The sequence below is a fragment of the Pyrgilauda ruficollis genome, unplaced genomic scaffold, assembly GCF_017590135.1.
Source record: "Pyrgilauda ruficollis isolate IOZ18807 unplaced genomic scaffold, ASM1759013v1 scaffold10, whole genome shotgun sequence".
Classification (NCBI taxonomy): domain Eukaryota; kingdom Metazoa; phylum Chordata; class Aves; order Passeriformes; family Passeridae; genus Pyrgilauda; species Pyrgilauda ruficollis.
The window spans coordinates 10,815,830-10,843,268 of NW_024508101.1; the positions used below are offsets into that span (position 1 = coordinate 10,815,830).

Sequence of the window (27,439 nt, forward strand, 5' to 3'; positions counted from 1 at the left end):
AGGCTGCTGCCCCTGGACTTAAAAGGTTCCTCCAGATTCTCACATTCCGCCTGAACTCCCCATCATGTCCCACCTATTCCACTTCAGGGTCACGCTGTGCCAGGCTGGGGAGTTCTCCCTGGGGCTCCTGTTGGAACTTCCAGGTCCATGGACATCATGGTCCCGCCCTGCTGGGACCCAGGACCTTCCAGCCCCAGCATGACACCAAACAGGACCCAACACCCAGCCCTGTGCAGGGGTTCTCTGGAGTCACAGGCACCCCAGTGGCTGCAGTGGTGGCTGTCCAGCTCAGGCTGGGCACTTCTGGGGCAGAACACCAGGACCTTTTCTGTCTCTACACCTACCTGACAGGAGGTTGTAGCCAGGTGGGGGTCAGTCTCCTCTCCCAGGTAACAAGTGACAGAACAAGAAGAAACAGCCTCAAGTTGCACCAGAGGAGGCTTAGATTGGATATCAGGGAAAATTTTTTCACTGAAAGGACTGTCAAGCAGAGGAATAGTCTGCCCAGGGAATCTCTCTCTCAGGCAAGGAAACGGAATATTTCACTTCAGCTCAGTCCAAGCCGTCACGGGCATCACCCAGACAAGGTCGGGAGCCCGTTCCGTCCCCTCGGCACACTCGGGGGCCGCTGCTTGTCCCGCAGCAGGCAGGCAGCGCCCGGCTCGGCCGGGACCCTCCCCGAGATGCGCTTCGGGCACGGAGCCCCGCGCCCAGGGCAGCCGGGGACCCGCCCGGCCCCGGCCCGATGGAGCAGCAGCGCGGGCCGACAGTGCCACCTGCTGCTGCTGCTGCTGGCACCGGGGGACGGAGCGAGGGACAGAGCAAGGGACGGAGCGAGGGACAGAGCTACGGACGGAGCCCGGGACGGGACGGAGCCCGGCCCCGCGGGCGGGCTCGGGGCGCTCCGCATCCCTGGGCAGCGCGGGGTGCTGGGGACCGGAACGGGGTGCCCCGCGCCGGGGAGGCGACAAGAGGTGACAGCGAACCCAGAGCAGGGGGAAAAGTCACCATAAATCCCCAGACCTGTTTTCCCAGCGTCAGCAGATGCCCGAAGCTCAGCACCATGAACCGCGCACTAGGTGGGGAAGGGCGCAAGGGACACGGTTGTGCCCAGGACCATGTCTGGGACGGAGGAGCTGCAGGACCCCGGGTCCAAAGCCCCGACAGCCCGGTGTGGATGCGACACCCAGGCCAGCGCATTCCTACAGCCACAGCCCGAGAATGACCCTCCGTGCTCTGCACAGGGGGCTGAGAGGCCTGCTCCCACTCCTGCTGGCACCGAGGATACTACTGGAGCTGGGAACAGGAGCTCTCCTGAAAACAACACAGCTTCCCCTAAAACCACGGGGACGATACCATAGGGCATCACCCCTGAGCAAAAAGAGCAAATTGGGGGTGCAGGGTCGGCTCCTGAGGGGTGTGAAGGCGCACGGGAGGTGTCAGACACGGCATGTCACCGTGTCAGCCATCCCCACACGCGGCTGCCAGGGCATTATGGCCCTGACGCAGAAATCCAGGGATATAAAGGCTGCAAAATGCTGTGACATCTCCACGCCCCTATGGCACACGCACATCATCCACAGCAAACACGGGGAGAAAGGTGGGGACCAACCACGGGGTGTGAGGAAATCTGCTTCACAAATTACCGTTAGTACCAAATGTCCCTTCTTATCAAGACTGGACGGGTATTCAATTTTCTCTTCAAACGCCTGCCTTCTGAAATGGTAATAGAATTTCAAATCTAGGGGAAAAAGGGAGGAGAAAAACTGAATATGCAAAGATTAACAATGAGAGAGACAAAGAAAGAAATAATACCAAAAAATATAGTCAGAGCCTTTGCAGGAATTAATTAAATACAAATATAAAGAGAGAATTAAGTCTCATGCTTAGGAAGGGGGAGAAAAGGGATATTTTCCGAGTTTAATTAACCTTTTTTTGCCAAGAACAATGAAGAGGACCGGGGAAGGGAGGGAGTGGAGAGCAGAAACTCCTAATTGTTTTGCCTTGCAGGAGATAATTATAGGAGCCAGCCAGGTCAGGGTCTGCCCACACGGGTTTGGGGTGCATGGGTCTGGCTGATGCATGTCCTGGGATTGTGTGCACATAAAAGCTCATTTGTTGGCTCTGACTGGGACATCGATTGGGAGGAGCAAAGGCAGAGCTGGGGAGAGCCATGCTCCCCCAGATACCAAGCAGCTCAAGAGGGGACATCTCCTCCCAGCAGGGCCATGGGGAAGGGGAGAGGGTTGAGCCTCACTGGGAGGCGGCTGGTGGCCACGGCAGCTGCCAGGGCTGCGAGACAACCTCCATCCCCACACTCCTAAATATTTTGTTTGCAGGTTTGATATCTGTGGTGCTCAGAGGCATCAGTCACAGGGCGACAGCTGGGGGGTCTGATGGGGTTTAGAAGCAGCTGTTGCAAAATTAATGATCTTTGTCACTGCTGGCCCCTCCTGGGGAAAGTGGAGGATCCAGGCAGTGGTAGCAGGATGAAAAGTGACAGGACAAGGAAAGGAAAAGTGATGCTGATGTTTGCATGAGCACCTGCCTCCACGTCCTTGCTCCAGTGCCTCCCTTCTCTACTGCTGGCCATGTGGGAGCTGTTTGGCCACAACCTGGACTCCAAAAGATGGGAAGATTTGGAGAGCAGGACCTCTGGAAACATTACGTGTGGGTCAACACTGTGCCCAGCTGTAGGTGCAGCATTGCCTCTGGGCACTGCCAGACACCCAGGCTCACACCTGCCAGCAGCACAATGGCACTCATGGCCGCTGACATAACCCCAGGGACCAGAAGCAATGGAAATAGGCCACAGGCCTCCCCAACAAGGGATGATGGACACCACCATCCTCCTCCTCTGGGTCCCTGTGCTGGGGCTGCTTCCAGGAGCTGCTCCTGCAAGAAAGCACAGAGCTTTGGGGCCAGGGAGGTGCTGTCACAAACAGGTTGCACGATGTTTTTCACTGCTTCCTTTTGATGCCTTGGTGCCACAGGGTCAGGAGTAGGACCTGTCCCACTCTAACACCAGCTGGGTGAGGCAGAAACTTCCTAAGGACTTGACACATGTAACATCTTTGTGCCACTGCCCATGGAGGTGTCCTCTACCCCTGCACCACAAGTTCTCCCAGATCAGTGCAAAGCCCCCTCCTCACCTCCAGCCCTACCTCACCATGGCCACTCCACCACCATCAGTAGGTGCTTGGGTGGGCGATGGAGAAGCCAGGATTCTGCTCTTCTGCAGGAGGCTGCAGGCAGCAGAGCTGGTTCTCCAGCAAGGAGCAGCTGCACTGAAGTTTCAGGTGGATGACAGAGGGAAAAATTCATCATTCCCAGGCAAGCAGCTCCTGAAAGGCAGAAGCTGAAGACATGAACCTCTGCAGAGCATCACCCAGGACAGGCTACAGATTATCTGGGAAGCAGGACAGGGTGATTAGTAAGTTAAAATCAACACCAGCAAGTGTTTATTTAACAAACACAACTCCTTATCTGTCCAGGAATAGATTGCAAAATTATTCAAGAGTCTTCAGTGCAAATTATTCTCAGTATAAAAATTGTTTAAATTGCAAGCTGGGAATATTACTGTGAAGTGTACAAGGTATGTGGTAAATTATGTAACCTATTTATGTAATTTATAAATTGAGTTACATAAATTAGCTACACCAGGTACAGCATGAATGTCAAATTGTATTGTGACTCAGTTGTCACAATAATGGCTCAGCATCAGATTAGCTTGAGGATTAATCCAGACAGTACAAAGTCTGGATGTTACAAATAAATAAATATAAATATCAAACTGTACACTAACAGCTCAAACTAGAAAGTCATTAGCATTAATAAAGTGCAACCACTCAATTACTTGTCAGGGGAAGTAAAATGAGGCAGAGTCAGCAGGATCAGTTTGCTTTTCAGCTTGCACAGCTGTGCTCACAGTCAAAGCTGGGCTGTGCTCACTTTTGCCCTGCAAAGTGCTTTAGGGAAGGCAGAAAGTACCTAAGGCTTCTCCCAGTCCCTGTCTCACTCCTGGGTAGGGAGTATCTCTGTTAACTGTAAGGGGCTACAAAATCACTGATGACTTTGCATTAAGAAGTTTGGACAAAGGGGACCATTAAATGACTTGAGACACTGTGCACAGGTCCATGGAAAAGTCCATTAACTTATTGTACAGCTCTGAGACTCATCTGCCATACTCACTCGCCCAAATTTTCAAGGCTTGGAGAATCCTTAGAAAACCTGAACCAAGGTCATTAGTTAAGTTCCCACGTTAAGAGTCAAAGGTGCATTTTCAACCACTCCTTTTCCCTGAGCACTTCCTCTTCACTCCCATAAACTACTCAATCCCCAGGGTTCAACACAGGAGGAAAAACCCTGGGCCAGGCACAGCCTCTTTGGATATCCAGACACCACGAGAGGGAAGGTGCTTCTCCTGCAGTCAGCAGGTAGAGATTCGATATAACTTTAAAAACCTGGAAAGGACTTTTGGGAGAATATGTAGGGATATACAGCAACAAGGAGAAATATTGCAGACTGGTTTATAAATTACTTAACCCTAAAATCTAAGGCTGGATGGGAGGGATCTAATTTTTGTGGACCAGATAGAGCAAGGAGAGCACAGAGAGCCAGGAGCTCTCCCTAGGGAGCCCTGTTCTCAGGGCGTCCCCACGGGCAGGAGCAGGGCTGAGCCACCTTTGATGCTTTTTGCTCCATGGTCCACATTCTCAAAGGCTGGTGAAAGGCTTCCAAGTTTCAGAAGTCTGCACCCTGTAGCCCTCATTAAAATCCAATTTTCTTTCAAGTGGAGAACGGCAGAATTCTGCCCTCCTGAGAAGAGCTGTGACTGTTGCCATCTGCATGCCCAGGAGTGCTGCAAGGTCTGTAGCACTGTTAGAGCTCCCAGCCTCAGGGCTGGCTGCAAACAGATCTGGAGCACAATTCTCTTGAGTACAATAAATAAAACCTCCCTGTAATGGGTGTGCCTGGCTTTTCCAGAGCTGAGTTTGAACCTCCAATCCCACAAGGTAAGCATTGGTTGGCAGTGACCAAGTTCACAGCCAGAAGAATGATATAGATCACCTTAAATATATGGTGTGCATGTGGCTCTCATTTTTCTGCGCAGTTCCTTGCAGTGTTGAATGAAGTTTTTTTACCCAGCAGAAGCACCACACTTTGAAACATCAGCCCATCAGTCACAAAGAAGCAAATGTATCTCTTTCTCCTTTTGCTACACTCGGATACTGTCACCTCAACACTGGATTCCTATAACCTAGAGAGACCTATCACATTCTTTGCTTCAAAGTAGCCTCAAATAAAACTCCTTGAGCTTTGGATCAGCAGCCAGCAATACAGCACCACCTGCAGCCTCAGCAGAGGACATCTGCTTTGTTTTCAGAGAGGCTGAGGAGCCAGACCCTGCTGGTCGAGGTGCTTTCACACAGATAATCAGCTTAGACTCTGAAGCATGAACCCTCTTCTTTATCTGTTTGGCCACAGACTAAATGGCAACCCTTTCCTTCAGACAGCAAAGTTCCTTTTTCCTAGCACGGGCCCATGTGGCCAACGAGTGGCTGGGTGGAGCCAACAGCTGGCACTGAGGTTTCACAGCTGGATATTAAATACATTACTGTGGATATTCTGTTTTGTAAACCACCCTCCAGTCTGGGAATGTAACTTCAGGATGCCAGAAAGCACTGTATAAGAATAACTAGAATGGAGTCTTCAAACAAATGGATGAGTATTTTCTCTTTTGTAACCTCTTTAACTTAAAGACCCCACCGCACTGCACAAGCACCTGCTTTAACTCTGGAAGAAGCCCAGCACACAAATAATTCTACTGCTTTCAGCTTACACTCTGTTTGACACCTCTGTGGCTTTCTCACTGTACACTTCCCACTGAGATGCAGTGACAGAGCTGTACTTGGGAGCAGGCACCAAGTCTATGTGGCCACCACAGACCCACAGTGTGATCCATTTAATCCAGTAAATTCCAATCCAAGGAAGTTGCCAACAGTTGGCAAGAGCACTCTGGAAGATAAAGAGTAGAGGGGAAAAAAATCCCAACACAGAACTTACTTATTTTCCTTTGCAAAAGAAAAGTAAGTAAGTAAGGATTAAAGGGACTACAAAGGCTGTTTCAGTGAGACAGTTCACAAAGAACAATTTCCCTGCCTTTTGTAATCTTTTATTTTGGCTGGTATGATTTAAGCTAAGTCCTGAACTGCCATTTCCCCTCTGTCTCATTAAGAGCTGCAAAGCTCCACTGCAGTCACTGGCCAGGCTTCCTCAGCAGTTGAAAGGCTACTACAGGAAAAGTAAAGATTTAATTTTTAAAAAGCCATGTTCGCACATGGCTTTATCAAATGGCAAGAGTTCAAATCTCTCCCTTGGTTCAGCCACTTGGAGGAAGACTGCAGGCAGCACTGGCAGAGTTCCTGTTTACTTGTTTTATGATGGTTGTAACGAGGAAGCCATTAAATTAATAGCCGTGCTTTATTTTTAATGCTATGTTTAGCTAATCCTGACTTACAGTGGCACTCCCCACTCACAGAAAATAAAAATAAAACTCACTATGATGGTGGACTCCACCACCAAGAAAATGGGTATGGTGGGATGTTCAAGAGGTCACAGAAGGGAAAAAATAACATATTTTTCATTCCTCCTGAGGGAGTGTCACTCATGTCCCCCACTGGTGGCCATTGGAGAGATTAACTCAGACTGTTCAAGGACTAAATATCACAAAAGCTCTGCCCCACAGGCAAAGAGGAGATGCCCACCCAGAGACTCCAGCAGAGCTGCTCATGTATAGATGCACATGCAGAAGGCACAGCTGGAGTTTCTGGGTGACTCAAATTTGTTTTCTGGTCTTAAACACTGAAGGTAACTTGTTTTTTTAATTCTGTAGAGCAGGCAGTAGGAAGTGTACCAAACCGAACTGCATGCACCAGTTTGCCAAAAATGTTAGCATTAGATGGGAATAAAGACGATTTACCCTGCAGCTGTCACCCCAATATCAACTCGGTATTCAGAAAGGATTTTGGAACTAAGCTTTCAAGGATCCATAAGGAGGTGAATAGATTCCAACTCCTCAAAAAGATCCAAGTGAGCCCAAGGGCTTTGTTTCAATTCACGTCAATTAGCAAACCTGCTCCAAAGATACAAGAAATGAATTTTAAACACACTTTCTGAAAACAAAGGAAGATGCGAAGTAGGAATCAAAATGAGATTCCAGGTCCCTGCTGCCTCTTCTCCTACACTCCCTGGGACAGCAGGCCTGCCATGCAATAGCTCCCATACAGAACAACTCAGGGCAGCAGGAACCAGACAAGTACTATCAACATCTCGCAGCAAATGGCACAAACGAAATGGCTGGATAAAGCACAAGCTATTCCAATGAGGGCAACCAGGGAGAGCATCTAATTTAGGCCATTCACAAGGGGAAATCAGCTACAGGAGCAGTTTGTTACATAGCCCTGAGGGAACAATTGATTTCAACTTGGAAAGAAAAGTTTGTGTGCTGCTCTCCCTAGGAAGATGACAGAGGAAAGTTTCCTGCCATGCTCTGACCTCTATAAAAAGTCTGAAAGAGCACACGTGTCATTAAATCCAAGACACACTTTTGACTGGGAGCTCTCCTGAGACCAGTGGCTGCTCCATTTGCTTCCTCTGGCTTTGCCCCAGGCTGCAAAACCACCACTCTGCCAGCACAATTACACACCAGAGTGGGAGATGGAGGGGCAGCATTACTGGCCTGAACAAAGGTGATACAGCTCAAAGGTGATACAGCCCAATCACCTCAGCCCACACCAACCTTCACTCCCCCAAGGAATCAAGAACAGGGAAAGTGAGGAGGATCCAACACACACCAAGAGCAGAGTGATAGGGCTGACAAGGCAGGTGAGTCAGTTCAGGAATATCACATCCAGCTTTGGACAAGGATAAAACCCACATGAATGGGAGCAGGTGTGGGGTTACATGTCACAGGACACTGAACAGCCCTTTAGGCTCCCATGGGTTCCAAAAAAGGGATGGTAACAGCCCACTGAGGGGGCACAAGACAAGAGAAGAAAAAGGTGGTCTGGAGACACATATAAGACTGGCAATGAAGCACCTGAGGGAGTCAGATACAAACAATTTATCAACAAGTTACAGACAAACACTTTTAACCAGTTTGGAAATAAAAAATAACAAGAACTTGAAAGACAAATTGAAAAATTTTGCTTGGAAAAAGGAGCACACAGCATGAGATCACAGGACTCAGCAGACTATAAAATAGGAAATGAGACTTACTCTTCTCCCCCTACAGCTACACAAAACCCTCCTACATAGATTACAGACATACTTGGCAATTGCCTTCCTCCTCCCGCCTCTCCTGTTATGGACAAGGCAGAGAAGGTAGCTGCCTAAATGCAGAGAGGATATTAGATAAAGCATCTTGCAAAGTCAAGTGTGAAATATTAACAGCAGGAGGCAACGGGTTGAGTTTTTATGCAAGATCACAAATTTGGTGCTTGGAGTGCCGGTGATGTTCTTGCACACTGGAATCTCAAAGTGCTGCTTGTTGAATGTTTCATTTACAAAGCTACTGAGGTCCACTGGAAATTTTTTATCAGTTCTGTTATTTCCTGTATCTTCTCTAAGTTCTCTGGTTTTGTTCTTTTCCCTTCCTGCAATGCTAAGAAATTATGCATGAATAAAAAGGTTGTTCTTTCCATTCATCTGGCAAATTTTAAAACAATTCATACTCTTAAAGCAGGCACTCTGCAAGCTGTATTTTCACATGAAATTACCACAATTGTGTGCATTGCATCCAAATCACCGGATGCATTTGTACACAAAATTACCCAGCTTGCAGAGAGCTGCAATAAGCAGGCAAGCAAAATGGACATGCACTGCTCAGCTGAAGGGAGCACTGTGCTGCACCTGGCCACAGGAAGGTTTGGTTTTAGCTGGTGAAACAGGTATTCCTGGTCATAAAAGAGCTGCTTTTTACCCAGCACATGCAGCACAGACAGCAGCGTGCCTGGCTGCCTCTACCCCACCTCAAAGTTGCCTTTGGAGGAAACTGCCTCTAATTCAGCTTCCACAATAGATTCAGACCTTGTTTATCCTGCTGTCCCAGTTGTCCATGAGTGCCAGCTGTGGTGGTAGCGGTGTGGAAAGGACATCCATTCAACTCTGGACACCAGGCTCCAGGAATAATGATTTCTGCCACTCTGGAGCACAACTGACACCTGCTGTCACAATTTTGCACAGAAACAAAATTGCTCTGAACATCCCCACAAGGAGTCAAGGAGAAACATAAGGAGAGGGAGGTTAGGAGAAGGTGCAGGGCTTCTTCCTTCTTTTCAAGGGCCTTGGTACTACAGGAGGAGCAAAGATGACGGGGAAGAGAAAACATTCACTCAAGAAGTTCTGTTACCTGCACATTTTTTACTTGGATAGCAGCTGAGACTCTGCAACTGAACTTCATCTTCAGCAGTTTCCTATTGACATCCCTGGTGATTGTATTTTCCCCCAGGCTCAGGTGTCTGAGCTGGTGATTAGGGCAACAGCAGCAACAGAATTGCTCCTGGGCACTAGGAAACATCAAAAGAAAGGGACTGCCTGAAAGGCAGATGGGGCCACAGTCCCCATGGACATGATCACCAAGAAGTTTGTAGACATGTAGCACAGAGTAAGCTAAAATCAAACCCAACACAGCAGGACAGAGGAGCTTCTCACTTCAAGGCTGTGACACAAATGAATGTCTGCCCTCAGAAACTTTTGGAGGCAGAGCTAGGCAAGCCAGTATTGAAGTGCAATGACAGCTGAGAGGTGCATTTTCAGCTAACAACCAAGCAGTCCCTCTTCTGGAGGTACTGGATGGCCTTCGAGTGCCACTGTGTCCTTGCTGGGCTGCAAACAGCCGCAATGCACCTGGCCAACATTAGCTGTAGCTGTTACATTTATGATTTTATGGCTGATTCCCCCCCACCCCCATTGAGTTCACTGTCTGAAAGAACACATCTGTTTATGTTCCACAGACACCTGTGTATCTTGAGATGACAGCAACTCCCTGAATGCTGTAATCAGTTATTTCTCAACAGAGGAATTGCCAATTTGGTAAATAAAGCTCATTATAAAAGAACATGAAAATGTATTACAGTTGCCTAACAGAGAAAATTGCCCAGCGCCGCCAAATAATCAGCCCTGGCATCACAGTCCCCCCCAATTTAGGGCAACTGAAATAATAACATGCAAATTACTCATGCAAGGCAATGCTGGATAGGGGCAAGAGGAAAATGAGGAAGAGACAAAATACATACTTTTCTCTTCAGACCAACAATAATTTCAAACCTAGTCAGGGACAGACCTTGGTGCTCTAAATCTCTGCCTGCAGAGACAGAAGTTCTGTGGCTATCCCAAGCAGATCCAAAAGCTGGCGTGGCAGCAGCAGCTTAAGCCTACCCAGTCCTGCTCCAACAGATCTGAGGGCACTAATTGTCCTACATTGTTTTGGAAAACTTACTCTTCCTCCCTCAGGGACAGCAAGTTTGACCTACACAAAGATGCAGAGCTGGAATTTTTGCAAGATCTGAGACTAACAGAGATAAGCCATGCGTAAGCAAGCATCACTGCTGAGGATGAAAAGTGTTGTGGCATCAGCTCTCAATAAGAAGGAAAGGCATTTTGTTGCTTTAATGGAGATGTAAAGCACTAAGTTGCTGTCTAAAGAAAAAAGAGATGAAGCAGAATATAACACAGAAAACAATTCTCAGCCCCTCTCATCCATTTTCATAAATGCTGCATTAAACTCTGACACGACCTCCAAAAATCCATGTTCACATTCTTCAAAAACTGTCAGATACAGTCAGAGAAGGCAGAGGAAGCTAATGCTGCCAGACAGAGAAGCTGTACCCAGAGAAAAGGAATCAGGTTACCAAACTAGACCTGCTCCCCTGGTTTGCTGACAAGCCTTTTGCAATTCTGCCACACCCACCTCTAGGAGAATAAAATTCCAGATGCATCCAGTTTCCTCCATTCCTCAGGCAGCAAGGAGAGGGCTCAACACAGAGCACAAGGATGAAAGGGACAGTGGTTTATGGCAGACACAGCAGGAGCTGCACACAAGAGCTTGTGAAAAGGAAGAAAATTTGGGCTCTGCAGCCAGCAGGCAAAGGTTTTTCCAGTATGATTCCCCACCACCAGTTCCCTTCAGCCAGGACTTTGTACTTTCAAATAAGCCAGTCTTCCTGGGACCAAAATGAACAAGTTTGGTGATTTATAAACTGTGACTTGAAATACTGCTATTCCTCACACTCATTTGGAGCTTTCGTTGGCATTGGCAATAGGCAGAAAACAGCAGTTTACAAACTCACGGGACTGAAAGTATCTCACAGCACACAGTGACTGTTAAACACTTTATTGTTTAGGAGGGAACCTTGGAAGGAAAGGAATGTGCCTGCTGGTGTAACCCATGGGAGCATGCTAGGAACAGTTAATCCTAACAAGCTACTCCGGGTTACTTCCAAATACTTCAGACCCCTTTCTCCAGAGCAAACAAACAGAGGCAACAGCTCCAGAAATTCAGATGTACGTTGGTGAAACCAAAGTTAGAACTGGGTAAACCAGGCTTGTGTTGGAGCAAGACCCTAAGCTATAAGCTATGCTGGAAGCACCTGGGGTCAACACATTCTTTACATTGCAAAGCAATGAAAAGAAACTATAGCATCCCCTGCTCCTGAGACCCTTCTCCCAACCCCAGGAATGTCCAACCAGACTGATACATGCAGGCAGTTAGAAGAGGAATCATGTTGTATTGTCTTGGTCATGAAGGGCAGAAGGCACTGGTTTTGGTCAGTGTCTGTCTAGAAGGATGCTGGAGCTTCCAAGGGCGTCCATGGTCCCTGTTCTCTGCTCTTTGGTGGATGATGTTTATCCAGAATTAACAAACAGCTCCTGGAGAAAAAAGGAGACAAAAGAAAAAGGCAGAAAGCTAGTTATACAGCTGCTGACATGGGAATGATAACATCAGAAATAAAAGAGTAGCACTGGCAGGGTGAAAATCCCTCAGAAAAAACTTCAGGTTTCACCTACTGTAAACCATAAGATATTCAAGGGGAGAGGAGTGTGGAAGCAAGAAAGCAGCTCATGATATCAAACATAAGGCTGATTCTGTGATCAAGAGCACATGGTCAGTTGCAACAATCAGGATTGTGAATCCATTGGCCTACAGTGGGAGAGAACAGCTGGGGCTCCAAGTAAGCCTTGGAGCAGTGAGTAAGTGCAACCCCACACTAAGTCCTGCCTCAGCATAGGAGGACATAGGAGCACTTTGATTAGCTGCCATCAAACACACACACACACACACACACTCACCATTCTCTCATCCTGGAACAGGGTCAATACAAGACCACCAGAGAAGTGAGAAGAAGAAAGATGGGGACTCAGAGACCACCCTAACTCCTGACATATCTGACAACCTTTATCCTATTAAGACCCAAGCCCTCCTAAAATTCAAAGCAAAATCACATCTGCTTTGTCCCCACAGAAATCTACTAAGTGGTACCTCCTCAGATCCTGCAGGTATCTGCATATGAGCTGTGAGCTTCTGACGGTTATTGTAAGACAGACAGCTTCCATTGTTTTTAGGATGGAGATTGCAAAGTCTGCTGTAGCCTCTTCCTATTTTTATCTTACCGCATCAATAAAGTCATAAAATTGAGCCAACAATGGCATCAGCAGTGGATGAGAACACACATGACACCAGCTGTAACACCTCTCCCTCCGAGGATCTGAGAAATCAGTGCTGGATCCCACTTCCCAGGGTGGGCAATCAGCTCTCCTGCAGCAGCAATGGCATGGCTGTGTCAGTGCTGCAGGAGCAGCAGGATCACAGAGGGTAAGCCCACCCACAGGCTATCCTGCTCGTGCTCTGGATACGTGCAGGTCCCTGTTGCAGAGCAGACAGTACTGAGCCATGACAAGAGGTCCCAGCTAAAGCCAACTGGAGAAAGACAAGTGAACACTTCACTGCATACAGTCTTATTGCCCATTTTTATTAAGGCTGTATCTGAGCTCAGTTCTACTCTCCAGATGTTTGCCTTTCTAAGGAGAGGAGCTGTGCTTTCCTCAGTGTGAATCAGAATGGAAAGCACAAAAAAATAATGACGCTAGCGTGCTTGGCGCTGTCTGTCAGAAGGTGAGGATGTCATTTGGGCTGCTTCTGCACAGCAGGCTGATATTGGCTGATACATGGCCAATGCAGACTGAATATGCTGGTCTTGAATCTCCAAAGACAGCCCCATCTCTGACAACAATGAACTAGAAAAGCTTCAAAGAACTCAAGAATAAAGAGAAAATTGTACACCGAATTATTTAGACAAAGGTTATGCAGAAATCTGACAAATGAACCATCAATAATACTCCACTGACTCTAATTTCCCAGGTAATTTTTCTCATCATTAGTGACTTAAAAAGTTATGCACAGAGCAATATATTTTAAAAACTCCAATAGCACTCACTGAAATTGCAATGAATGAAGCAGTAACAACTCACGATCAATTTTGCAATGAAGTAATTTGCTGTATTCACATTGTAACACTTCAGTAAAGTGTCCAGGAATGCTACATTTTGTGAAAAAAAGAAAACAAACCAAAATCACTTCTGTGCCTACTCTGTGGTTAACCCTTCAGAAAGACAGTAAAACCCCTCTTTTCAAACACTTTTAAAGAATATCAGAGTTACACAATTTCATGCTCAAATCATAACTACATATTTCAGCTTCATCTAGTTGCAGGTGTCTCTACCCATGGCAGGGGGGCTGGAAATAGATGATCTTTAAGGTCCCTTCCAGAATAAACCATTATATGATTCTATGATATTTCAACTTATTTCAGGAGAAAATGAAAACAGCCAGTTCTTAACCTCAATGAATTCTTTCCAGCCTAACCTACCCACATACCAGGTATGCACTGAGCTGGAGGCTCACAAACATTCCTTGTGCAAAAACATCAGGTTCCATCTCACTCTGGATGACTAAACCTCCTCAAAATCCTTTGCACAGTGTGCCTGGACACAGAACTGATGGGCTGAGGGACACCCTAACTCTGAGACTAAACCCACTGTTTGCCCACCTAGCTTTGCAACCATGCCAGTGCAGACTTGGCACCCTTTAATTTTCTTCCAACCTGGAATCCTCTCTGCAAGATTGTTACCAGGTTGCTATAGCACTTACCTTGAGCAGAAGGAGCCAGGAAAGGGAAGGAGAAGCTTTGCCTCTTCTCCATGCCCTTATCACTGCATATGCACCAGACAAGGTGAATAGGCAACAAGCCCAGGCAGTTTGCAATCGCTGCTCTCACCAGACAGGATACTCCCAGTTAATGGAGCTGAGGCTCAGACTGAAAAGCTCTGGTGCCTCCTCAAAAAATGACTGCCCTACAGTTGGCATTAGCTGGTCTCTGCTGCAGTCTTAGCAGAACAAGAAGTCAGAGATGAGCAGCCTTGGAGAGTGCATCACACCCTCAGTCTGATGAGAGGGAACAGTGCCTTTCTTCTCTAGAGAGGGCAGGTCATTTTTAATGCCACTGCCAAGGCAATCCAGGTAGAGACAAGGTTCCAGTCTTGATGAGCTCCAGCCCAGCTCCTCTACATATGAAAATAGTGTCCATACAAAGGCAAATTCCTCATAGCACAGAGATGGCAATCTGCTCAGTCCTGACAGCAAGTCCAGCTGGAGGGCACACAGCACTTGTTTTCTTCCACGCCTCTCACAGCAAATGGGACCTTCGAGCCACTAACTCATGTTCTTCCACCACTGTGACACCCTGCTCAGTAGCTAACTGCAGTCAAAATGGGCTGCTTAGCTGGCACAGCCTGCCACTTTGCAGTCCCTGTGGGAAAGCCAGTAGCTTTCCAGTTCTGGTTTCAGCTGAGTGAGGAGAAAGGGCTGAGCTCTGCAAGTAGATCTGCTCCACAAATCCCACCCCTGCTGACAATGGAATCCAGTCAATGTCCAACACAGTCCTTGTCCTCCAACAGAGCTGAGGCCCTGGTACCCAGCATTGGGGCGAGCAAGCTTCAACAAGATTTTCTAATGCACCTGTTCCTCTGTCCTGGTCCCTCTTTCTCAGTCTGCATGCCAGCGCAGAAGCTCGGGGCTGCCTGGTGGATCTGCAGTATGCTCTCCTCCTCCCCCAGTCACTGGCCAGCTCTGTGCCTCAGCTCTCAGCCTTGCTGGAGGCTCTCAGCCAGCAGAGGAATCTCCCTCTTTGAAAAGCCAGACCCTGAAGAACTTCCTCCCTCAGTGTTTGCCAGAGACACTGTTTGCCAAGCCTCAGTTGTGTTAAGACATATTTATTTAACCAGCCGTTAGTCTCACAGGGTAAACCCTGCAAGTTCCCTCCACCACGTGCCCTGCCTTTGTTTTAACATCCCTTTAAGCAGTTGCACCACAGCACTCACACATATGGGCACTGTGTAGCTATGAAGAAATCAGAAAGCAGATCCCCATGATAAATGACTTGGTGCATTTGGAGTGTCAGAGACAAAGTAGAAATTAATCTCCATAGTTCCTAGTTCCCTGCCGTGTGCAGGCAGCTCTCAACATCACAATACCTGTTGGCACACAGCAGACCTCAGCAACGTGACTGCACAACTTTTTCATCTCAGTTAGTGTGGAAAGAGGCACAAACAAAATACAAAAATCCTGACCTGCCCTAAGATGGGTGTTCAAGGCCTTTACACTGGATGAGGCATTTGTTGCAGGGCTATTAGCACCCCAAAGCGCTGCAAGGGACATTTGAGTCACTTTGGTTTGATGTATGCTGTAGGTATTTTTTGGTTATGTGCAATTTGTTCTGTTACACTCAGAGTATTGGCTATTTTGTGGAGCAGCTGTGCTGACTAATGGATCACAGCACTTCTGTGCCATATAGTTATTGCACAGAAAAGCCTCTCTGTCTCTCTCATCCTTCAGGAGTCCAACAGTTGCTGTCCTTGGGACTGGAATAAGGAGGACCAGTAGCATGCCTGGCAGCAACAAAAAACATTAATTCAAAAAGCTATGAAGAGAGTTTTGTTTTCCCTCTTCTCTGTACTGGTGTCAATAGTTTTGCAAAGCAGGCAAGTTCACCCAATGACTTCTTGGCTACTACCCCAGATGGTGTCTTCAAAGTTGGCTTGACAGCAGAAAAGATTCCTTTCAGAAAACTCACCAGATGCATTGTCAGAACACCCTGGAAAGTGCTTTCACGTGGAAGTCTGGTCTACATACCCTACCAACAGAGTGCTAGGAACAGAAAGAGTCTTTCTGGTTTCCTCCTCCCTCTTCTTCAGCTCACAAGAGCCTACTGCTTGCTTTGCTCTGCCTTGACACCTCCCCATCGCTCTGCATCACCCAAATACAAAGTTATTTACCAGCACAACTAATCTCCAGCTGTTCTGAGACTCACCTGTTTGTTCATGCATTATAACATTGATTTCCTCCAGACAGTTGTTCTGATCATTGTTCTAACTCGCAGAGAGCTCCCGTCATTAGCCTTGCTTAGCAGGAAATATTTTGCCACTGACTGAGCAGCTCTGCAGTCAGCAGACTGCACAAAAAAATCATCCTGGTTGGGGGGCTGCATCTCCCTGCTGAGCTGGTAACCCCAGATGTCGCAGTAGGGAACAAGCTCAGTGCTTTTGATTTTGGACATGTGCTAGAAAAGAGTGGGGCCAGGAGGAACAAACACGGCTCTGCAAAGGGCTGCTGCTGAAAGGATGACTGTTAATTAATCCACATACAAACCGAGGGCAGTTTTTGCTCAATCGATGTTAATTGCATTTAATCTCATTCTTGCCATTAAGAAAAGCCACCGGGCCAGGCTGATGTCGCTAGTGCCTGACATGTAGATTCCACCCACGTTTGGGAGGCAAGGCAGGAGGAGAAAAGTAATGGAAAGAAAGGAATAACCCTTCCTCAACCCCTTCTGCATCACTGCACAATTTCATCAGGTCTGTTCCATTATTTAAACAATTTTTGTTTTCCAGTAACATTACAGAGGAGCTCAAAGGATGAAAATCAGACATAGAGCATTTCACTACTAGTTATTCTTGCTCTCCCAGGCACCAGCTTAGAGCTTTGCTAGCCTGCACAGCTTCGGCTGTTGTGCTTCTGTAAAGGACTGGGATACAGAAAATTGCTTATGTGAAGTGGTGTTTGCTTTTTAGTCCTGGGCTGATCCCAACAGACCTGCCAGGGCCCCTCAATATGACCTACAACTGCTGACTGCCACCTTCCATCAGCTCTGCTGAAATCTTTCTCCTCACCTTGCTACTGAGCACAACCCCAGCACGCACCAAAGCACACTGAAGCCTGTCTTTCTCTAACATAACACAAACTAGTATTTGCTATTAAACAACCTCTGACCAAATTTGCCTTGTAAGACAGAATATTTTTGAAGCCTGCACTTCCCAGGTTAACCAACAGTGCACCCACCAGTGATCTGACTCTGATGTGGGGACTGTGTCTCTATCTGCTCAGCTATCTGCTTGGGAAATGGGAATAATCCTCTTGCCTCTGCAGGAATCAAGCCTGGGGACAGAGGAGCAGCTCTTGTAGCACAGGAAGCCCAAGGTGGCAGATTTCATGACTTCTGGCTTATTGCTTCTGTGAGAGCCTTGCGTTTTTCCAAATCAGTATCAAGAACAATAATAATCAAACCCAGGCTGTGTCTGTGCCTTTCCCCCGTGGCAGCACACAATGCTTGCCCAAAGCCAATGCTGCAGTTTATCATGGATTTTCTTTATCCCTCAACAAGTGTTAATCCCAATGCCTCTCGCTGCGTGAAGTGGACATATCACAAGTGCCATGAAGGACTGGCTGAGTTTTAAGTGCTCTGAAATGGCTCCACTAGACTTGGTCAAGATGGCTTTAAAATCATTTCCCATTAGGACTGTGACCCTCTCTCTTTACAGGCAGTGTAATGACTGTATCTCAGAGGAAGGTAATTACATCCCACTATCTGTACACATCAGAAACTGCACACTCCAAACACTACTGTGCCTTTCTGGACTGAGTGGTAGAAGGCAATGCAGGAGACAAAGGAGATAACACTGGACACCCCTCTGTCCTGCAACTGGAGTCACCCCGAGTGTTTTGCAAGCTTGTGGATTAGCCTCTGGGAGGGATAAAGGGATCCAGAAGACACGGGGTGTTTCTAAAGCAGAACAATGACAACTTGTACAAATCCAGCTCTGGTTTTGTGAGGATTAAAATGAACTTCACCCAACTGTGAATATCTGCTTCCCGAGCCAAAAGGAATGGAAAACCACTTACTGATGCAACAGTATTTCATTATTTCAAACCCTAAGCCCAACACTTCCAAAAATTAAGGAGAGGCAACAGTAACATTTTTTGCTGGGGGACATTGGCTGCAGAGGTTTAACTGCTGAACTGCCAAGCCATGCTCTGGGCACAACATAACAAAACAATAGGCACAAATATTGGCACCTTCTCCATACCATCTTTCCTGCTCTTGCTACCAGCCTCCAGAAAAACCAGTGGGAAAATAAAAGGAAAAAATAACCCCAGAAGCCAAGAGACTTTGGATTAAGTTGTATAAATGACCTGTTACCTCCTTACACGAGGAAGAAAGAAATGCAATAAATACCTGCAAAGCCATCTCAGTATCCTGGATTAAATGGATTACAGAAATGGAAAGTACATGATGCAAGATGTTATAAAACAAGATGCCAGGGAAGTACAGGAATTTGAATCAGGCTGGCAAATGATCCCTGCAGACTATTGAGGAAAATTAATAGAGAGAAGGGGTAGAGAAAGGACATGGTAAGAAGACTGACTGATGAACACTGTTGTTAGGACGTGTAAATTCAGGATGTCAGACTTCCTCTTAAATCTGCTTCAGTCCTGGAACAAAAATAGCAAATCCTACAGTGCTAAAAAGCACTGGAAGTAGAAAAGTCAGGTATGGCAAGCCTCATTTCAGGATAGGTTTCCCCTGTGCATCCCTCAAGATTGAAGTTTGTGACTTTAATTATTCGTGGAACATTGTGTATATAGGGATTCAATGCAGGGATTACTAGCAGCATCCTTGTTATAAGTGCCACTTCTCAAACAAATTACACTTCACTGGATGTCAGTAACATACACAAGAAAACAAATTAGATAAAGGCAGCAGGACAGCAAGATACAGGTCTGGTGCAAGGAAGTTTCACAAGGTCACCCAGAAAAATAAAGGCGCTTAGAATTTAAACTCCTAAAACATTTCTAATTCCCTGGTGTATTAAAGCTCCATGTGACCCAGACACAAAACCTTCAATACACCAGTGACTCCACACAACCTGAGACCAAGCCTAGCTGAGATGTGCTTTATTTGTGAAGAAATGCCATCAGGGAGCAGGTAGAGGGAGACAGGAGATAGAAGGAGCAGCCCCAGTTGTCCTCCCAAATCCTAGGGAACATCCCATCCCATTCACTGACTGTTCACAGCCACACAGACAGATGGGAGAAGCCAGGGAAAGAGGATGTAATTTTGTTTGGAGGCAAATATAGCAGCTCCTTGGCTGCAGGGCTTCTTCACAAGCTGATTCCAGATTTACATACTGCATTTTGTCTTTCCAGAACTCATCCTGGGATGTATTACTAACCTGCACTAGTTCTAATGAGCATGTCTTTAACTCCAGACATTTTCATCAAGATGGAAGCACAGGAAAGTCCAGTCCTTGGGTAGAGTGCAAAGAACAGCTGAAAACACCTCAGGTATGGCACTGTCCGTGCCTCTGAGCTGGGACCTCCATGGTGCTTGTTAAATTCTCAGACTGGGGATTTCGCCAGGTGCTTGTCAGTGTTACTAAACCCTGCAGTTTTTCTGTGCACTCCAGGAGGGTGAGCACTGCCTAGAGTGCATAAGCCAGTCCCCAGGCTCTACTGTCAGTCACCTCCCAACTTCATCCAGCAGCTGAAATAAATCCCCATCCCAGTTTCCCTTTCTGTACCTAAGAGTAATGCCACTTACCAACCACACAGAGGTATGATAATTATTCACCAAGAGAAGATGCTAAAGAAATGCAAAAATTCAGTTCTCAAGGGATCCATTCCTCTGTACAATTTGCATTTAGGCTTCAGAGGAAATCTGGTGCTTTATCTTGTTCCCTTCTGTCTTGCTTTAGCAGGCTCCTGCTCTGGATAAAGAGAATTCCTCTTTGGGTCAGAGTATCATGTGTGCATTTGAAGTATGGCTCAATCCTGTCTAGTCTGGCTTCATACACCAAGAACAGAGGCAGGCAGAGACTTCTCCAGATATCCTTTTTCTATGACTAATTCTATTTTTGTTCAGTGATACAGTGAAATTCCACACAGAAGTATTATGAGCTTGACTGGCTTTATTTGTTTAACACTTCACATTTTCATTAAGCTGTTGCTACTCGGCAGCCAGTAATTTTATTTGTGTGATAGCTGTATTCATCTCACCCACATGGGTGTAGATGTCGCTCTCCTTTTTTTCTGGCTGAAGAGGCAAAAATCAGCGATGACAGAGTCAAGAGAAAACTGGGAATTCTCAGGTCTGTTTGCAGAGAGATGTGAGATTTGACTCCTATTTTTGTGAAACACCTCCCAAAGACTAGGGACACCTACATGTAAAATTAAAAAGAGGAAAAAAATTATTTTGGAAGACTACCCTTCCCTAATCAGGTGCAAACCAGAAACTGAAATTATTTCAGCAGAATCAGCCCATTTGACTCAGCACTGAACTCTCCTGCACCAGAAGCTTATTGCTGACTGAGCATTTACAGTATTTGAGTATCAGATTGTAAAGAATTAATTATATGTCTAACTCTTGCCAATTTTCAAGTATCTTGAAATATCTGGTCCCAGGAGCTGCAAGATCTGATAGATCTCAAGGAAGAGAAGTCTGGTTGGCTGGCCCTCACCAAGCCCCAATTAGACAATCTTCTACCAAGTTCAGGCAACCAGACAGAATTAACAGCCCTTTTGAAATGTTAATGACTTGAACCGAGACAGTCAAATCACTGAGCCACACCTCCTGGACAGAGGTTTCAGAAGTCAAGAAACACTAAACATTTCACTGTGCCACTCCCCTTTGACAAGATCAAGGAGTGGGAAGCTCTGGGCAGGGAATCTGCAGCCCGGCTTGGAGAGCACCGCCGGGCATGAGCCATGGATGGCGATGGAGAGGCTGCAACAGATCGGGAAACGTTCGGCTGTGAGATTAGATGGAGATGCCCAACCACAGGCACGCCCAGGCAGCACCAGTGGGAAGCTGCGAGCTCAGCTGGCCTGAGCATGGCACTGTCACAGTCAGTCCCTGGGCAACAGGGATCTGCTCTGAGTAGCTGCCCACTGGCACCCAGCTCAGCCAGGGCAAGGAAGAGACCAGGAGATAAAACGCCCTACAGCTGAACCATGGATCTGAGCAAACGAAGGGAACATGGTGAACACCGGGAGATGCATCTTGATTTCTCAGTGTCTCCTCCAGTGTAAATTCCAAATCTTTCTTTCAAGATTAAAAACCTTTACCAAGTGAAAAACAAGCTCAGCATTTCTCTAGCTCCATCCTGTCCCTATCCCTCTTCAGAGGACACCCCTGTAGAATACCAGATGCTGGAATAAGCCACAAAAGCCTTCTAAATAATTATCTCCTGTCGCCTCCTCTGCAAATTTATAGTCCTGCATCAGTGTCAAGACAGAGACCTGCTTCCATCTGTCTAAAACACATTCTTTACAGAGGACCTGAAGGTGGAATGTTTAACGTTAGCATTTGAAAATGTATTCAAAGACTGGAAAAGAAAGTGACAGTTCTTAAGTGTGTTGTTCAATTGTCTTGTGGATGCTGCTCAAGTGGAGGGGGAGCTTTGTATTTTTTTATAATATGACAAATGATGCCAGTCCCATCTTGTAATTTTCCTCACTGTACAGCAAGTCTGTTCATGATAGATACCAGTGCAGCTGCTTAGGTGTCCGTTTATCTGCTTGGAAAGTATTGTCTGTTTGGAACCAACTCATCCTAAAACAGCAGCCCCAGAGGGTGAGAGAGAAAAAAGGGAGGGGGGCAGGGGAGGAAGAGACAAGGGAGTTGCGGATTGGGAACACATTCATGCTTTAAAGGTTCTGGAAAAAGCAAGCATCATATTTAGTTTAAGCTACATCCTCTCTGCCCCCCTCCTAGACCATTCTTTTCTACTGTCACTCAACACCTCTTTACACTCTGCCCACAAAGACCTCACCACTAACATATATTTAATTTCTCACTTGCAACATGTGGAAACAAAGCAAGCTCTCAGCTGCCTTCTGCAAATCTGTGCCAGCACAGAGGAGCCTTCAGGTCACAACCTGAACAGTTTGCAGTTTAAGGGAACATTTTAAATAAAAACAAAAATGTAAAGAAAGGAGAGAGAGAGGAAAAAAGAAGAAAAAAAAAAAAACAGGAAGAAAGAGGACAAAAAAAACCAAAGAGTACTTATACTTTGTGTTTAAAGAGACTTTAAACAGGAACTTGCCAATTTTCTGTAACCATGATTATAAGAGAATAAACTCAAATACTTTGTCCTTCTGCAGAGCCCTCTGAGCAGAATTTCACTCCCTGCAAAATGGCCAATATAGAAAAAAGCTCATAAATCCCTCTGACGTAAGTAACTTCACATTACTCTTGGGGAAACAGAGGCAGAGACAGATTCATTAATCCAAGTAAATGAATCCACGAAGCAGTCTGAAGTCCTGAATCCCCATAATATCCCACACTAGAAACAGCACCTAGGGCCCAGCAATTTCCATCCATGTTGCCTGGCACGAGCAAAGCAAGAGACTTGAACAGATGAGAATGTTTCTAGAAAGGATAAGTACAGTTATTAAACTACACCTGCCCTAGCCATGTAGCAAAACCCATGTTTTGTTACTTTAAATTACCTCTCATCATTTCACTCACTGCATCATTAATGCCAAAGACCAAGGTCACATATGTAAGATGCTGCCTCAGAAACCTGCTGAGTAGCAGAGAGCTGCACAACCTGTCTGAACAGGTGGGTACAAATTCCTGTGGCTCAGCACTGTCAGGGTTAGCCCGCTGGTAATACTCAAGGCTAGCAAGGTTAGGGCTGGCTTAATCTGCCATCATTATTCTGCAGCCTGGGCATATCCTGAGAGGATCTTGCTACAGGCTGGTACTCTGTCTCTGACTTACCAAGTACAGTTTCCATGTGTGCACGGGGAAAGTGGGTCTTACAAAGCTGTTTACAAAGAACTTTATAAGACATTTGTGTTAGAGAATTGTTAATACCAGCACTGAATTAAAGACTTGATTTTTAAGACAAGGAGCTGTTCCTAATTTTTTTCTTTTCCCCCTGTGGAGTAGGGTTTCTTTGTTTTGAAAATAATAAAACTTCATGTGTAAAAAGGTGTCAGATGAATTCAAATTGTGTCAAGTAGTTGTCATTACTGTGACTTAGAACTGGAACTTGCATTCAGGACACACAATATTTATTGTCTCCCTAAATTTATGTTGACAGAAAGAGTGTCTGCTGCTGCAGGCAGAAAGCTAATTCCACCACCTCTTTTCCACAGTCAGTCTCATTCTCACATGTAAATTCTCCTGAGTGGACCTGCTAACAGCTACCGATGTACCAGGCTGGATGATGCTGACCAAAAACCTCCAAGCACAAGGCTCTGAACTACGCAAACCAATCCTGGTGTCGCTGATGCCTGTCTGGGAAGGAAACAGAGTGCCTGCACACACACACCCCTAGCTCAGCCGGCACGGGGAAGGACAGGCTGGTCACTTGATTTGCAGACAGCTTTTCCATTACTTACTGCAGCGATCAAACAGCCAACCTGCTCTCCCTTTGTCTGCTCTGTGGTGGCCATTTCTCCAGAGCTGCCCATCATTTCCTTATCAAGCAGTAAAAACGTAGGATCACTGGAGACACAGCTCAGCCTTGCTGAGATTTCATTCTCTCAGCGGGTTGTAAATGCCCCTATAATGTTGGCTTTTTTAATCTTGTGTTATTATTACCCGCGGCTGCCATTCAGCCTGCGGAGAATAAAGCGCCCAGGCTTTCAGGACCCACACAATGGCTCTGTGCATTCGCCAGTGGTTGGGCAAACAATAACTCTGTGTTTCAGCTTTATTGGAAACCCTTCTGTTGTGGGAGCCTGGCTGCATGTGTCCCTCGGCTCAGGCGACGCAGAGGTGCGAGTGGGAGCCTCTGCATTCACTGGTGATTTCAGGAGCACGTGCCTCGGCGCTGGCCTATGGAGCCAACGTCAAAGTGCACAGGCAGCTGCATGTTGTGAGCCCATGAAAGACAGACACACACCTGCAGAGCCAGTTGGTCTCCTCCAGATCAGCCAGGGAGTCCAAAGCTCTAACAGGGCCCCTCTGTGGGTAATTACGCTCATCTCCGTGTAAACCGTGTTGCCAGCTCACAGAGAGGTGTGATGATGTATGACATAACTGTGAAAATGTCAAAACATCACTACCCTGAACCACGTTCTTACAAGAAATCTTGGCTTCCACTTGAAATTTAAGATCCTGCTGCTTGCAAGAAAGGCTTGAAAGCCAGAACAACTGAAAAACCACAAATTAGAATGCAAAGAAAATTTAAAAAATGCAGGGCTCTTCTAATTCGGGGAGACTGATTGTTTTGGTCAGCTCATTAGTGCTTGCACGGGACACTGCAGATGCGTGAACTCTTAGAGAGCTGCAAATATCCCTTCACTCAAGAAAACAAGCCCTGCTGCAGACTCCTCACACATGGAAAACCTAAGAGGAAAGTCAGAAACTCCCACAAAACCACAAGGTTTACTTGTGAAACTGTTTAGAAATACACTAGGGTTATTTCATTTGTCTTCTGGTTTTAAGCAATTGAGTCACATTCTCACACCACTTCTGTCTAGGCAGGAGGGTTAGTTTATTGTATTTTATTTATTCCTTCCTTTTCCTCTTTTTTCAGTAAAAACACAGAACTAAAATTCTCATGTACTTATAAAACTTCAGGTACAACTCCACAAAACTAGGGCAATAGAAAACATGCCAAATATTTCAAGGCTTGGCAACAGTGAGCCTGCCTGTCTCTCTGTGGCAGGAGGAATGTCTGTCTGTCTCAGCCAATGTTTCTGAATAGGAATGTCTCATCCTGATAGCCCATGTACATATAAAACACCTTTGCTGTCAGCTCTCCAGGAAGAGACCTTGACATTTTGCAGAATACCACATCCCAACCCCCTTCTCCCCTGAACAGTAGCAGAAGGCAGAAAAAACCTGGTAGATCTGAAAATGCAAGAATCAGGTGCTGCCTTCAGCAAGGACTAAAGTTAAAATGGAAAGGTAACGGTGAAATAAGCACAGCCAAGTCACTGGAATTGATGCACCAAGGAACCAGCTTCCAGGTTTCCCAAACCCATGGCCACAGCTGGCCCGTCCCACTCCCTCTCCTGTGGGCCAAGAGAAGAAAGAATTTGAAGGGGAGGAAACCAAGGCTGTGCTGTCTTAAACAGAATAAATAAAAGGTGAACGGTTTCACCATTCAATATTGTATTATTGTTGTGGTATTATGTGCTTCATGTACCTGGTGAGACACTGCAGCCCTCATTCTGACTCTCACCTCACAGTAACTGGGCTGGCACAGGCAGGTGAGCTCTGCTCTCTGCGGACACAGGAGCGGGACTGCAACGCTCTCTTCCTGAAAAGAGTAATGAGGTGCCCAGAGAGCCTGCCGAGGTGTCAGAGAAACTGATGCTGATGGACCCTTTGCAGGCCAAAGACAGATTAAGAATAACACAATACCAGCATAACAGCACCTTATCAACAGCCCTGCGAGTGCTAAGAAGTGAGTCTGAGCGAAGGCTGTGACACCTGTCTGCATCACAGCCCTGCTATTACTGCCTTCTGACTTCCCGCACAATCCAAGTGTCCAAATGGCTTTGAAGCAAGAAGCATCAAGACAGGAAGGTGAATCTGAACTCTGATCAGCTGTCTGAAGAGACAGTATGAATACCTTACATTTCAGTAACACTTTTCATCCATAACGAATCCGAGACATCCTTTCAACCTCCACACTCCAAACCACAGAAGCAATATCTGCCCAGGTAGAGATGGGCAAATAAACACAAGTTAAATGACTGCTCAAGGTCGTCCAAGGACTATGAGAGACACACGTCTAGCAAGTAGATTACTCTTCCTTTTTGAAAGGCACACAGACACACACACAGGGGATTGAAACTGCTTAGCCAGGTGCAGAGCCTGCTGTGATCAACACAGCTTCACTGAGCAGCAACTCTTCCTGATGCTGTTTCAACGGTGCTAAAATGTAAAAATGCAAACCTTCATAACAGAAGTCTTTCAAACAGATGCAAATAGGTGTGGGGATTTTGCATCCGGGCTAAGTTGCTACAATCTACACATCTTATTTGTTTGCTAGTTATTAAATTACCCACAAGCCATCAACAATTCAAGTCTCTCTCTGAGAGGCAGAGATTAACTAGGAATTGCTAGGCAGAAATGCTGCTCATCTCTCTCTCTCTCCAGCGAGATCAGCCACATGATGAGTTGCGGACATTTGGGAACAAAGGTGAGCTTTTCTGCAAGAAATGAGAGGCACAGAAAGATGGGAAAATGATGCTACAGGGAGAAGAGGATTTATTTGCAAGGCAAGAATCTATCAGGAATGGTTTCACACACGCGCTGCAAGCTACATGCTGTGACCAAACACACTCGTGTGTCTGGAGCACAGGAAGCTGCACTTACGTCCAAGCACTAATGCAAATGACATTTTCTGTGAAAGACCATGAGGCCAGTATGTAAACACTAATTTAACAATCTAGTTGACAAAGCCTCAGCTGATCTATAAATAGCTGGTTTATTAGCAGGTGATGCTGAAGGCAGCTATCCTGGCTCCATTTCCCACAATTCCCTGTGCCATCTTGTTTTTATTGACCCCGGAGACACAAGGATTCTTAACTGTATGCAGCTCACTCCTCCACCACTACCTGCAGAGTAGCTACAAACACTTGACAACACAATACATATTTATCAATGCCCTTACACAACAAGGATCCTGCAGCACCACGCACACAATGGCTCCCAGTGCTCAATTAAAGACAGCAAATGGTTTAGAAAAGTAGAAGAACCATGCAGCCTTGCTTTTAAGCAGGAGGAGCTGGTCACTCAGGTGCCAACAGGCATTTAGGGAATGACTGACACAGGGCCAGAGCCAGGCAGTGTCCATCCACATTTACACTGTGCACTGGCAAACTGAGAATCTGGGATAGCAACACCTTTAGTAACTCTAGGCCACCAAAGAAGCATTTTACCATCTCAAAACAAGATGTCAAAATCCTGATCTTTTTATGCAGTTTCATTTCATCAGGATTATTTCATAGTACTTAATAAAACTTACAACTCTTTACCACTTCCTCAAGCTGCACATGCAGGAAAATCCCTTCTTT

The 27,439-nt window shown here is 46.3% G+C and overlaps 1 protein-coding gene across 3 annotated transcripts in view; it reads right to left on the bottom strand.

The window, feature by feature from the left end:
- Nucleotides 1–11,379: 11,379 nt before the first annotated feature.
- The window catches only part of CHCHD6 (coiled-coil-helix-coiled-coil-helix domain containing 6), a 109,496-nt gene continuing 93,436 nt past the window's right edge, over nt 11,380–27,439 (bottom strand). For all 3 annotated transcript variants that reach the window (XM_041463240.1, XM_041463247.1, XM_041463231.1), the window contains one exon: nt 11,380–11,931. In XM_041463240.1, coding sequence (XP_041319174.1) covers nt 11,908–11,931 — 24 coding nt within the window. In that variant the 3' untranslated portion in view covers nt 11,380–11,907. The remainder of the gene's footprint in view (nt 11,932–27,439) is intronic.